A 12944-nucleotide genomic window follows, 5' to 3' on the forward strand; every position below is an offset into this window, starting at 1 on the left:
ACTAGTGTTGAAGCTAGATCATGAATGAAGAATCTGGTAAAACGCTGCAGTCATATTAAGGTAGGATGATGCTATCTCTAAGAAAAGACTGTATGTATGCTTCCCAAAGCATTTGCGACACCTTAGGCCATTGATACGCTACTGTCACGGGTTCCACCACTACAATGTGTATATTCGCAAATAGTATTTGCCCACGATCGTGACGACCAATATTTGCCAAGTATGCTCTAACTTAACCCACTTCGAAATTAACAACACGAGCTAAGGTCATTAGCATATCGCCTATAATGCCTACGGCGGTAACTCGTCGCTAGCACTAGCGCCTTGAATAATAACGCGCTTCATTCTATGTCGCTTCGTATGGAAACTGATGATGTTATCGCTGTCTTTTAGGAGTGCCATTAGGTGAAATCGATCAAATATATATAGATCAAATCTCTCTATTCTAGCTCTTAGCTTTTAGGTAGGGACATTGACGTTACTAGAAAAGCGTATAACCCAAATATTCTTACAGACTTAAGAGGTCCAGAACATACACGATTGACAAAATTCCATTGGTTGTGGTATAATGTACAGATTTAAACTATTTCAATGTACCGTTTGATCTCCCTATAAATAAGTTAGCAGTGCCTCAATAAGCACCATGATTTGTCCAACTTACCAATCAGTCACAGCCTCCTCCACTGACCCAACTCATGCTGTCTCGTAGCAGTGAAGAAGTCCACAAACTCTGAATCCAAAATCTCACGAGCAATGCTGTTAGGTGCCGAGAACCGATCCAAAGCCTTGTCCAAAGTGTTGGGCAGCAGCTCTGGACGATGGTCCCCTGCCTTGCGCGCTGACATAGGCGGGACCTTGATCTCAAGCTTCTTCTGCACGCCCCTCCAGCCAGCTGCGAGGATGACGCTGAGAGCGTAGTGAGGATGTAAGTCCGCACCAGGGATACGGACTTCAAAGCGTGTGGCACCGGGCTTGCAGACTGGTGGTGTGATGAGACGAATAGAGGCAATTCGGTCCTCGAGTCCCCAGCTGATGTGTACTGGTGCCCAGTAGTTCTCGACAAGACGCTTGTATGAGTTGACGGTAGGGGCAAAGAGTGGCATGATATCTGGGAGAGCGTCTAGGAGTCCGGCGAGGAAATGGCGTCCTGTGTCGGATAGGTGGGCAATGTCTGACCATTGAGGGTGGGCTTCGGGGGTCTCGCGCGCAAAGAGGTTCTTACCCTCTTTGTCGGCGAGGGAAATGTGAATGTGGCCTGAGCTTCCGGGCATGCCATGCATGGGCTTAGCCATGAAGCAGGGTGTGACTCCGTGATCCATTCCCAATGATTTGGTGAGGAGTCTGTCTCTTGTTAGTGATGGTTAGAAACAATACTTGGGTTGGTAGCACCGACTTAAACATTGCAACCTTGTCGGCCATTTCACTGATTTCTGAAACCTTCAGGGCCTGTGAAATGTCAGAAAAGTCTCTTATATTTTGGAAGGGTAACATACAGCTTCGTACACACCGGGCCCGCCCTCAGTGTGCCACCCTTCAATGCCGCAATTGATCTGCGCAGCAGTGTTGAAAATATCATAGAAGTACTTCTTGTTGGCAACAGGGCGTGTTGAGCTGTAGCAGAACATGCCAGCTGTGATGGGTCGAAGGGAACTGGGGGCGTTCTTCTCCAGGAAGGAAGCCAGATTGGGGTGGTTGGAACCGGCGCTGCCGTATCCGTCTTCGGAGGGAGTCTGGAAGTTCATGAACTCAAGTTCAACTATCGATTGTTAGAGTAAGCTAACTTGCATGCAGTAACGGTGCATCTCACCTCCAGCCAGAGCTCGAATTCCCTCCCCTCCAAGCCGATCACACAGACTCCTCAACATACTCCTTCCATCGGCCAATACCGGATCAGTATCATTGAGGAAGCGCACAAGGAAGAATGGAATATTCTCCTCCCATGGCAGACGTCTGAATGAGTTCAGGTCTGGAATGGCGAGGAAATCCGCATAGCCTGACTCTGGGGGCGCGACGCGTGCTTCGGTTGTCCACATCATATCATGCATATCCCAACCGAAGAGAGCAGAACTGAAGCCAAAGCCCTTTTCTGCGATGCCGAGGAACTTCTCCTTGGCCATGACCTTGCCACGGAGGACACCATCGCTGTCAATGCCGGCGACCTTGACCTTGATGTCGTCGGCGAGAAGAGTGGGGAGGGATTCAACAGTAATCATGGTGGGTGTAATCATTTTGAAAACTGTAGAGAATCAATTGAAGAAAACTGAAGAGAAACAGATCTCCCGCTTGCCACCATGGCTCTATTATACAATTGCGCGAATTGCGGGCCATTGGGGATGCTGCGGGTCAAGCTTGTGGTTGTCATTAATCCCGCGCATCTTTGATCAACGATAATCCCCGCGGTAGAGAAAGCGCGCACCATGTCGTACAAGTGATCATCGGCAGAGGGTCACCGGTGAAGTTATGGCCGTCGGATAATGTCGCGACCGAGATGCTCCGCGGTCCGCGCTGTGGAGTTGGGGTAGCGCGCTTATCGTGACGTTATCGGGCCAGCATTCAAAAGTTGGACTTCATAGAATTCCACAATTTACCTGATTATTCCAGTCACAATTCTGTATACACACAATGTCAAACCGTCTTCGTGTAGCTGTTCTCGTGTGTGACACCCCAATTCAGCCAGTCCTCGAGCAATATGGCGACTACCATGCTATCTTCCAAGCTCTGATGAAGCAAGGTTTCAAAGACTTGGAGTTATCAGACGAAATTGATGTGGAATTCAGCGGTTACCATGTGGTAAACAATCCTCAGTTCCCTGAACTGCGAGACTACGATGCCTTGCTCATGACCGGAAGCAGTGAGTTCTCTTCGAAAATATAAACATGGATTCTTGCTGAGTGGTCTACTAGAACATGATGCCTGGGCCGACGATGAGTGGATCGTCGGTCTCACGAGCTACGTGACGAGTGTGTTTGAAGCGAAGAAGCCTGTAGTTGGCATCTGCTTCGGACACCAGATTCTCGCACGAGCACTGGGGGCCAAAGTGGGAAGAAGTGAAATCGGATGGGAGATCTCTGTGGAGGAGCTCAATTTGACCGATACCGGGAAGAAGTTGTTTGGAAAGAACACACTGGTACGTGATAAATTCCATTGTGATGTAGTGGCCTAACACGGCGAATGAATATAGTCCATCCAACAAATGCATCGAGATATTGTCTTCGATATCCCGGCTGGCTGCACCAACCTTGCGACAAGTCCGATTTGCGGGGTCCAGGGTCTTTACTTGCCACAGCGAGTGTTGTCGGTGCAGGGGCATCCTGAGTTTCACGAAGGAATCATGTCTAGTTTGCTAGAAGTGAGGCATGCAAGCGGTTTATTCAATGATGGATTATATAAGGATGGGTTGTCGCGTGCGGGGAATCCTCATGATGGGCGATTGATAGCGAAGGCAATGGCGAAGTTCATTGTGGAGGCACAAAGTAGCAAATCATAATACAAAAATGTTATTACACCCGAGATAAGCCATCAAGTCAAGTCCCGGTCCGGACAGATCAAGAGTCGGATCTACAACTGCCCGGGACCACCCAAGACCGCGGTACGACCTCGCGCGCTATAAAGCCCACCACACCCGTCACCCACCACCAACCCCTTCCATTCTCCCACTCCCATCCTCACAATGTCTAACCAAATTCGTACCATTTCTCCCTCCACACACGAAGTCATCTTTGACCAACCTGGCACTTCACTTGAAGAAGCCATCCAAGTCGCTGCAGAGTCAAAGAAAGCCTTTGAAACTTGGCGTACTTCTTCATTGGAAGATAGAAAGAGCATCGTGAAGCGAGCATTGGATATTGTCGCAAAGAACCGCGATGAGTTATCTAAAGACCTTACCACCCAAATGGGCCGGCCCATTAGATACTGTGCAGCAGAGATCAACACGATGCGTCTCCGCGCTGAATACTTGATGGAAATCGCTGAAGAGAGTCTCTCAGATCTGCCTGGTCGGCCTGAAGCTGGTTTCCGGAGGGTGGTGAAGCGTGTTCCCGTTGGGCCGGTCTTGATTGCAGGCACTTGGAATGCGAGTCATTAATACCCTGCATGTACGTAGAATCACCGCTAACTAGTTTGTAGTACCCCTTCTTGACTACGATCAGCGCACTCGTGCCCGCTCTTTTGGCTGGTAACAGTGTCATCCTCCGACCTTCGCCTCAGACCCCACTATTTGGAAACCAAATGTTGGAGATCTTCACAGAGGCCGGACTTCCCCTTCACGTTCTCCAGGTCATCCATATTGGAAATCTAGATGTTCTCGATCAAGTGGTGCAAATTCCTCAGATCCAGTCTGTTTCCTTCACCGGCTCAACCGCAGGCGGTATCAGATTGAGAGAGGCAACCGCCCGTCATATCAAGCCTGTTAATCTCGAGCTTGGTGGAAATGACGCTGCCTATGTTCGGGAAGATGTCGATGTTAAGAATGTCGCGGAGAACCTTGTAGATGGAGCTATTTTCAACTCCGGGCAGAGCTGCTGCTCCATTGAGCGGGTGTATGTGCACGAGAAGGTTTACGATGCCTTTGTTAGTGCGGTGCAAGAAGAGCTGAAATCGTGAGTATGATAAGCATCGATGGGAATAATGTTAACATGCAACGCAGTTATAAACTCGGTGATCCCCACGACCAAAGCACAACTACTGGCCCGGTCATCTCAGCCCAGGCTGTGAAGAACATTAGCGGCCACGTCCAGGATGCTTTGGACAAGGGAGCCGTCAACTCGACACCTGAGAACGTTAGCTTCCAGGTGGCCAGCAACCCCCAGACACAGAAAGGAAACTTTATCGCTCCTGTCGTGTTGACCGGTGTCAACCACACGATGGCTACGATGAAAGAAGAGACATTTGGTCCCGTTATGCCTATCATGAAGGTATCCAGTGACGATGAAGCCGTGGCCCTCATGAATGATAGTGACTACGGTTTGACCGCCAGTGTCTGGACGAAGGATATGGCTCATGGAGAGGAGTTGATTGAGCGTCTTGAGGCTGGCACGGTGTTCATTAACCGCTGTGATTATCCATCTCCGGTAAGAAGGCCCGATTCACTTATATTGTGAATATCCCGAAGCTAATCTCAGGGTCTAGGATCTTGCTTGGACCGGTTGGAAGCAATCGGGGTTGGGTTGCACCCTTGGTCCCCGGGGCTATGATGGTTTCACCAAGCTGAAGAGCTTCCATATGAAAGATGCCTCAGCTTAATGGCTAGTTCTAAATACGGAGTGCTATGTACCTAGAAGTGAAATTTTGGTTCAAAAGAAATGAATTACGTACCTGCAGATATGACCATAACAAAGGACCACCCTTTAGTCTCCCCGATATAGATATCCTATTTGAGTGTACCGTAGCGTTTCATTAGGCAAATTTTATTATCTACTGAAATGGGGATGGCAAGATGGCAGTCTGACAGCAGACGGGTCGATATCAATGGAGAGAAGACAACCAATCACTCTCATGCCCACCGTAGGCGTAGAGAGTAGTCTCGTGAAGTGACTGAAGTACTGGTCCTGAAGCTATATCATGAATGAAGAATCTGTGGAAAAATGTAGTCATATTGATGACGGTAGGATGCTATCCCTAGAAGGAGAAGACTGCATGCAAGCTTCCTGGGGCATTTGCGACACCTCAGGCCAATAATACGCTACAGTCACGGGTTCCACCACTACACTACGTATAGTTCTTGTCGCACTTAGATAGTATAAAGATGTCGGATATAAGCAATGTATGAACTCCTAATACGCTTGGCATGATCGAGGAAGTTTGTAGTGCGAAGACTGCAGCCATGGCTTGCCAGAGTATATATTCACGTGCAAAAATTGTTGTTTGGAGGGTCTGTGATCGCTGTCGAACGCAGAGGGTGAGATAGTTATCGTGTTAAAGCGAGGTCCATACCGTTCCCAGACCTGGTTGTTGATGCGGGTTATTGAGCGAGCCTGGTCAAGAGGATAATATGCTAAACGCTCTAGTCTACACCTATACCACCGTCTTGGCTCGCGAGGCATTGTCAGGTTGGACCAATATGAACTTTCATCTCTAAGACCATCCATCCCCAGGGATTGAGATTGACCTGTCAGACCTCCGGATTTCTACACCCTCACCATCTTGTACCCATTATCCAGGGATGGCCAAGCCACTTAATCTTTCATCTTCTGTAGATGAAATCAAAAAAAAAAAATTTGATTGTATTATACAAAATACAGGAAGAAACCTTGCAAGGGGTATCCAAACTTTAACTCGCTGCGGGATTTACCCAAATATATCATCGAAATGTAACATGTCAGTAGCCGCCATACCGACATCTCCTAATAGACTGAACAATTCTGAATCTGGCGTGGGGAGCTCGTCAAACAAGGTCCCTTCACCAAAGGATTCTCCTTGATAGACGTTGTTGCGGGTGCTTTCCTTGCGATTGAACACGGGCGCCAATGTCTTAGAGTGTGACGCCTCATTAATTCCAGCAATTTTCTCCAATACCTCCAACGTGCTAAAGATCTTCGAATCCAGGTCTTTGACACAGTTCTGTAAGTTATGCAGTATAATGATCGCCGTTTGAAAGGGCTTGCTACACATCGGTCCGTATTCTTCTGGACGATGTGAGACACTGAAGAGCATGATGGATAGAGAGGTTAGAAGCAGTTTGACCGCCGTCGGCAACAAGAATGGGCTGATTTCACCAGCATCCGCCATTCTGGAATGTAGGTCGACCGACTTCGCAGCAGCCGTCAAGAGAGATTTGGCTGATGCTGGTAGGGAGATAAGATCCCGCAGTGAACCGAAGGCGCCGATCTGTGTGAGGATTCTGATGTGGTGCACGCGGAGGTGGCAGAAGTGTTTCAGTCCAGTCTGTAACCATGCTGGTGGGATTACGGTTGGCTCTGGAGACACAAAGTCCTCTGTTGGTATTTTGTCAACGAGTTTCTGTAATTGAAAGGTGAGGAATTCAATCCGTTCAGCGTTATTCTTTGTCTGCGATGACGGAGCGTTGACGAGAGTCCATATCTCGGAGAGGTTACTGTCCAAAGAGATCATGGTTGATAGATAAGATCCTTGTGGTTCCTGGACCAAGAGATGTCAGCTGTAAGCGACCGGAATGTGCTGATAGAGAGCCATACTATCCTAAGTACAGAGGCATCGAGGTCTCTGTCATGGAGTGTCCACGGCAGACCGGAATAGAAGCTGCACTTTCTGTCTATGCGATACACACAAGCAAAGAGGCGCTTCCAGTCGATAATTCGCTGTGGAAGCGCCTTGACATCTTCAAAGAACTTTTCTCGATGTAGACCGAGCTCGAGACACAATCTAGCGGCGACACCAGACATTCGCCATGCCTTGACGGGTCTTTGCTTGAGATCTAAATAGACTGACTGCATCGGAGCGGAAGATTCCCTTTCGTTAGTGGTGTCAATGTGTTTGAAGAGCGGTGCAATGGCTCACCAGCAGAGTTGCCATGACGACATCCTCAACCTGAGGCTTCTCTTGATCGAGACAAGAATCTACACTCCACGCCAATTGGGCTTCGAGGTCAACGGCTAGGACATTCTGTGTCTCACCTCTGACAAGCAAGGCGATTGCTAAAACTGATTTCGTGAGCTCTACATCGATCATATCCAGCTTGGAAGTAGCTCCGGTGGCAGCATGCGTCAAATGTGAAAAGATGACGTCGATAGCTCCATAGCCCAATTCCAGGCTGATGCAAGGATATATAGGGTAGACCTCGTCTTTGAATATTGTAAAGAGCTGAGTGACCTTCTCGTGGCCAAGTTCCAAGATGGGTCGTGCGGCTTGCAGTAAAGTGATCAAAGTATCGGGGTATTTCAATTCGTCATCAGCGACCGAATGATGTCCACTTGCGGAGTCTTGAGGAGGTGTGAGGTCTCTTGCTCTCATAGCGTCCTGCGTGAGGTTCAAGGTGTATTGAAAGTCCGTATGAGCGAGGGGTTTGCTCGGTCGAGGAAGCTCGTCACTCCAGTGTCTTCGTTGTAGGTAGGCCCCGCGTGGATGAACCAGGCCAAAGCGCCCCATCGATTGCTGCATTTGTTCACAAATCCTATTCATTCGCAAGACCGTGGATTCAAGGTCCTGGTGGGCCGGCTGTGGGTCGAAGCCGCTATTTGGTGATTAGTTTGGACCACCGACGACTGCAATGATGATTTCTTCTATCGCGGGGACATACTCATGGTCAGACTGAAATGGCTCGTTGTAGGTACATTCGCTACGGAGCTCGTCACACCGGCTGCAAGGTTGAGTTCCGCTGCACTTGACCTTACGTATCTTGCATAAAGAGCTATCTATGGTAAGCTACTGCAAATGGGAAAAAAAAAAAAAAAAAAAAAAACCAAAAAAAGGAGATCTGTTGAGGCAAAACCTACCAGGCCCTTCTTGTATATTTCTCCCTTTTCCGGGGCCGGGACTCCCGGAGAGCGCTCGGAGACCTTTTACCCCGAGACAAAGTTGAAGATGTGGTGGGTTTCATACTGGCATGGAAGTGGTAGAGTAGACAGAAATGAACATCAGAAGAGAAAATTGAGGGGAGGAACCGCCTGTGGTTTTGAGGAAAGCCAGGCCCAAATACTCCCCGCAGTCCCCACAAAGTATACCTAATCAGGCTACATCACAGGGTTAGATCAACGGGGATCCGGGGTTCGATCAGAACCGGAGAGTGGCGGATACTAGCTTACCCCGCATGGATGGAGACATAGTTTGAGTTATTTGAGTTAGACTGACAGGACTTACCGATATCCAAGTGCCATGCCGACTATTTCGGCAAGTGGTAGAGCCTCCTGGTGCCGACGCTAAACTACGGGAACTGTGCTACCCAATGCGCGAAGCTCAAATAGGAAAGGGCTTCTAGCACATAATAGCTGGTCCGAGCCAACAGACACTCTATAATCAGCATGTTCCCCAGTCTCCTTTCGTGAGTTAGCTGCTCTGTATGATACTCAGTTCTAGCAGCCGACCGGTCGGGGAATACACCCAACATTGACTCGGCCCTCCGGTCAACCCGAAGAGGATTGCGGTCTCTTTATGTGAGTCACCTGCTCTTTACGATCCCTAGAGTTCAGCCATGACACTTGTAGAAGCCGACCGGTCGGCTAATACACCCAATATTGACTCGGCCTAACGGTCAACCCGAAGGAAGTTGCGGTCATCTCGTAAAAATCTCTAACAAGTAGAGTAATCTAGCTGTGAGAGAGAAAGACACACCATTATGAGAGACAGATACAGAATCTGATATTTTCTTGTTTGTGAATAAAGGGGATTCCGTACATGGAAACATCAAAGTAGGATACGCCGACCAGGGGCGGGGGTAATCACTAGTGATGAGATCCACCCCCGAAAGCTTACCGCCTTGGACTAGCTTCACAGACGAAGGTTGATCAAGAATTTCCAGCTCCGAAGAAGCGCTTTGATATCCATAGTAAGGTTAATCGGAGACGATCGTTATGCTGGCAGTTGCAGGAGAAAATATTGTGAATACAGAAAGACTAGAGGATCTCGGATGTAACCAGAAGGAAATGGGAGGATCACATCATCGTGAAGCTTATGAACAACTTGGGTGATAAGTCGAGAAATACTGTACCTAGTTATCCTTGAACAACCAACCTCATGGCGGATCTAGATATAATCACTGGTATTTTTATAGAGGTGCTTGGATGCCTATTACCGGCTGTAGTTATAAATGTCCCTGATGTGGATATACTTACCGGGCCAGTCCATGGCTAACGTTTTGAATTTGGAACGACCATTGTGGAAAGGAAAATGCTTTTGTCCAAACTCAGGGAAGTACAGGACTGCTCGGTCGTCAACATTCATACATGATATTCTCAAGGCTGCGGTAACGTGATTCCATGTTGATGGCATTTCTATCCCTGCCATGTTTGCCGTTAATGGGTTATCCATTTGGCCGCCGGAATGGAAAGTATAGTATAATTTTCCACGGAATCATTTTATTTGAAATACTTTGTAGCAAGTACCTTGCCGTAGCGCCCACAAGAACCACCGTGGGAAGGTTCCGAGTTCACCGGAACCATCTTAAGTTCCGCGGAAGCTGAGGCGGGCTATCTAACCAATCTTTGTCATCTACAAGTATAACTACCACTGCAGTACAATTCGACTAAATACAACCAAGACTCTTTTCAAATCTGCATTTTGTCTTACCGAGAGAGGCTACCTAGCGACGTTAGCCGCAAATCTGCACCATGACCGGACCGAAGCTTGAGTTTGGGGGTTTTCCTATTCCGTGGACACCCACCAACCGACCAGAAGATGAGACAAACATGTATCCCTACAAGAAGCAGACTAGAAACACTAGGACACTGCCTGTAGGTTGGCAGTTTGCGGAGGGCAGACGCCCCTTCCATCAAGAAACCGTATTTGACGAAGTGGTCGAAATTCCACTGAGGGACGGAGTCAAGGTTCGTCAAACGCAATAGACTTGCAGAAAGCATTACTCATCCGGTTCCCAAGATCTACTGTGACATTTTCCGGCCCGTCACAGATGCCAAAATTCCTGCCATCTTGGCCGTCAGCCCATATGGAAAGAACGGACACGGTATGGAACTCACGTAAACCTGCAGCTTGAAATAGAACCTAACCATGATATGGTTGCAAGGATTCCGCATCTTCGACAATATTCCCTTCCGGCTCGGACTACCGGAGAGTGCCACATCCGGTCTGGAGAAATTCGAAGGGTAAACAGTTCTCTGCGCGACGCATCAGATGGGAAATGCTGACCGGGCGACATAGGCCCGATCCTGCTGAGTGGTGCCCTCGCGGCTATGCAATCGTCAACGTAGACATCCGAGGCACTTGGGATAGTGAAGGCGATCTTTATATTGAGGGAAGCCAGATGGGTACGCTACTCCTCCACCCCAAGGCAAGAATTGATACGGTGGTTATTGACAGTTGTCAGGTGTGGACGGTTACGATACGGTCGAATTTATCGCAGCACAACCATGGTGCAATGGTGCTGTAAGCATGTGTGGCAATTCCTGGCTGGCAACGGAGCAGTGGACGACCGCCATCCAGAAACCACCTTCGCTCAAGTGTATTGCGCCTTGGGAAGGGTTCACGGATAAGTATCGTGACCTAATCTGCCGCGGTGGTGTTCCTAAAACCAGCTTCGCATCATTCATCTTCGACAAAACAATTCGTGGCCGTAATCGTCGGGAGGACATTGGCGAAGCGCTCACTAAGTGGCCTCTTTTCAACAGATACTGGGAAGATAAAGTCTACGACACCAGTGATCTTACGTTACCGATATATGCACTTGTTAGCTATTCTTCGGGGAATCATGGTTCTGGTACCGTGAGAGGCTGGGTTGGGGCCCCCTCGAAAGACAAATGGATTCGCTTCCATCCGACTCAGGAGTGGTTCGATCTTTACACTCCAAGATACATCGATGATCTGCAACGGTTCTTCGATCGTTACTTGAAGGGTATCGACAATGGTTGGGAGAAGACTCCCAAGGCTAGGGTCTCTGTTCTCACATATGGGAACCGTTTTGAGCCTGTAGGTTGATGTGACAGAATCATCGTAAGGCCACACTGACATCTTTTAATAGGGTCCAAAATGGGACTTGCCATTCGCTGACTACCCGATCCCATCTACCGAATATCGCAAACTCTACCTGCAAGACTCTGGAAAGCTGGCCACCTCACCGCAATCTAATGAGAACTCCGTCGCCCATTACGCGGACAGCTATCAGGCAAAACCATCCGAGTTTGTGCTGGCCTTCGACAAAGCGACTACTCTCGTGGGCCATTCGAAGGCAGAACTGTGGATGTCTTGCAAGGAGAAGGACGACATGGATGTTTATGTATCTATCCGCAAGTTGAGCAAGAACGGTGAAGTGTTAGAACATGTGAATGTTCCCTGGGAATCATTACCTCATGGGGTCAACACCCAACACGATGTTCCAATGGCGCAGACTGTCAAGGTGAGTGGTTTGTTCCGACTGAAAAGCCTCCAAGAGAGCATTGAGAAGCACGCTGACCGGATTCGCGCCACAGTATACTGGACCGACTGGCATTCTCCGGGCTTCGCACCGCGCTCAGGTCCCAGAACGGAGCACGCCCATGATCCCGTACCATCCCCACGACAAGGAAGAGAAAGTACCCCTGGGCAATATTGTCAAGCTTGAAATCTCCCTTTGGCCCATGGGCATCCACTTCGAAGCTGGGGAGGCCTTGCTCTTCCGTGTCCAAGGCTTCATTGATACGAGCTCGGATTTCCCCAGCCACATTGATAAGAAACTCGATAACCTGAACGAAGGTCGGCATACGATTCACTTCGGTGGAAAGTATGACTCGACGATCATCGTGCCTGTCGTAGCCCTACCAGCGCAGTAAGCTACAGTTGCCACAACAGATAGCGTGCCATGGGGACTCACTTGGTTTCCTAAGGCTTCCACCCATGGTTTAAGCGTGTTGCTCCAGTTACTCGAGCAATGGGGCATTTTGAAGTACCTTAACGCCGTGGTGAAGTTGCAGGGATCGTGGTCCGTGTTCAGGATAGTCTAGCGCGTTTACCATTAGAACAATCAATAGAATGATCTAACACAATTAAATCCAATGCATCCTGCAGAGAAGGTTCTATGATTCATACCTGGATATAAAGCTGACGATTTCTAAAATTTTGAGACCCTTGATATCCCAGGTAAGCCGGAGGTAGGATCTTACCAAATGTTCGGTCTTAATCTGGAGGTACCGACGCTTGAATCAGCATATAGAAAGCCCTACTTTTCCCGGAATTACATTGTGCTCTCGCTGCCTACATATTAAGCGACACATCACAAGCGCCGTTGGAGGTGGTTGCTGAACCTACTCATATGTTACCCTCTAAGCGGTCGGCGCACTTGGTCAATTGCAAGGAACGCACTGGCAATAATTTCTATCACGGATAGC

At 48.7% G+C, this 12944-nt stretch overlaps 5 protein-coding genes across 5 annotated transcripts; 3 read left to right on the top strand and 2 right to left on the bottom strand.

Moving 5' to 3' along the window:
* Positions 1–668: 668 nt before the first annotated feature.
* Positions 669–2228, bottom strand: N7446_013005 (glutamine synthetase family protein; the record flags this gene model as incomplete). The annotated part of the gene is made up of 4 exons (XM_058521747.1): positions 669–1341; positions 1394–1446; positions 1494–1756; positions 1808–2228. The coding sequence occupies 4 exons, from the start codon at positions 2226–2228 to the stop codon at positions 669–671; spliced, it is 1410 nt and encodes a 469-aa protein (XP_058365224.1).
* A 394-nt stretch (positions 2229–2622) lies between these two features.
* N7446_013006 (type 1 glutamine amidotransferase) lies at positions 2623–3487 on the top strand (the record flags this gene model as incomplete). Its single annotated transcript, XM_058521748.1, has 3 exons — positions 2623–2851; positions 2904–3127; positions 3182–3487. The coding sequence occupies 3 exons, from the start codon at positions 2623–2625 to the stop codon at positions 3485–3487; spliced, it is 759 nt and encodes a 252-aa protein (XP_058365225.1).
* Positions 3488–3670: 183 nt separating this feature from the next.
* Positions 3671–5241, top strand: N7446_013007 (aldehyde dehydrogenase family protein; the record flags this gene model as incomplete). The annotated part of the gene is made up of 4 exons (XM_058521749.1): positions 3671–4072; positions 4126–4598; positions 4646–5069; positions 5128–5241. The coding sequence occupies 4 exons, from the start codon at positions 3671–3673 to the stop codon at positions 5239–5241; spliced, it is 1413 nt and encodes a 470-aa protein (XP_058365226.1).
* A 1044-nt stretch (positions 5242–6285) lies between these two features.
* On the bottom strand, positions 6286–8512 carry N7446_013008 (uncharacterized protein; the record flags this gene model as incomplete). The annotated part of the gene is made up of 5 exons (XM_058521750.1): positions 6286–7095; positions 7152–7403; positions 7474–8146; positions 8213–8323; positions 8409–8512. 5 exons carry the CDS (start codon positions 8510–8512, stop codon positions 6286–6288), a joined length of 1950 nt encoding a protein of 649 aa, XP_058365227.1.
* A 1726-nt stretch (positions 8513–10238) lies between these two features.
* N7446_013009 (CocE/NonD family hydrolase) lies at positions 10239–12389 on the top strand (the record flags this gene model as incomplete). Its single annotated transcript, XM_058521751.1, has 7 exons — positions 10239–10454; positions 10507–10591; positions 10652–10730; positions 10786–10892; positions 10952–11550; positions 11603–11977; positions 12051–12389. The coding sequence occupies 7 exons, from the start codon at positions 10239–10241 to the stop codon at positions 12387–12389; spliced, it is 1800 nt and encodes a 599-aa protein (XP_058365228.1).
* Positions 12390–12944: the final 555 nt, after the last annotated feature.

Source organism: Penicillium canescens (assembly GCF_028828765.1).
Source record: "Penicillium canescens strain IBT 15451 chromosome Unknown utg000011l_segment0_segment0, whole genome shotgun sequence".
NCBI classification, from domain to species: domain Eukaryota; kingdom Fungi; phylum Ascomycota; class Eurotiomycetes; order Eurotiales; family Aspergillaceae; genus Penicillium; species Penicillium canescens.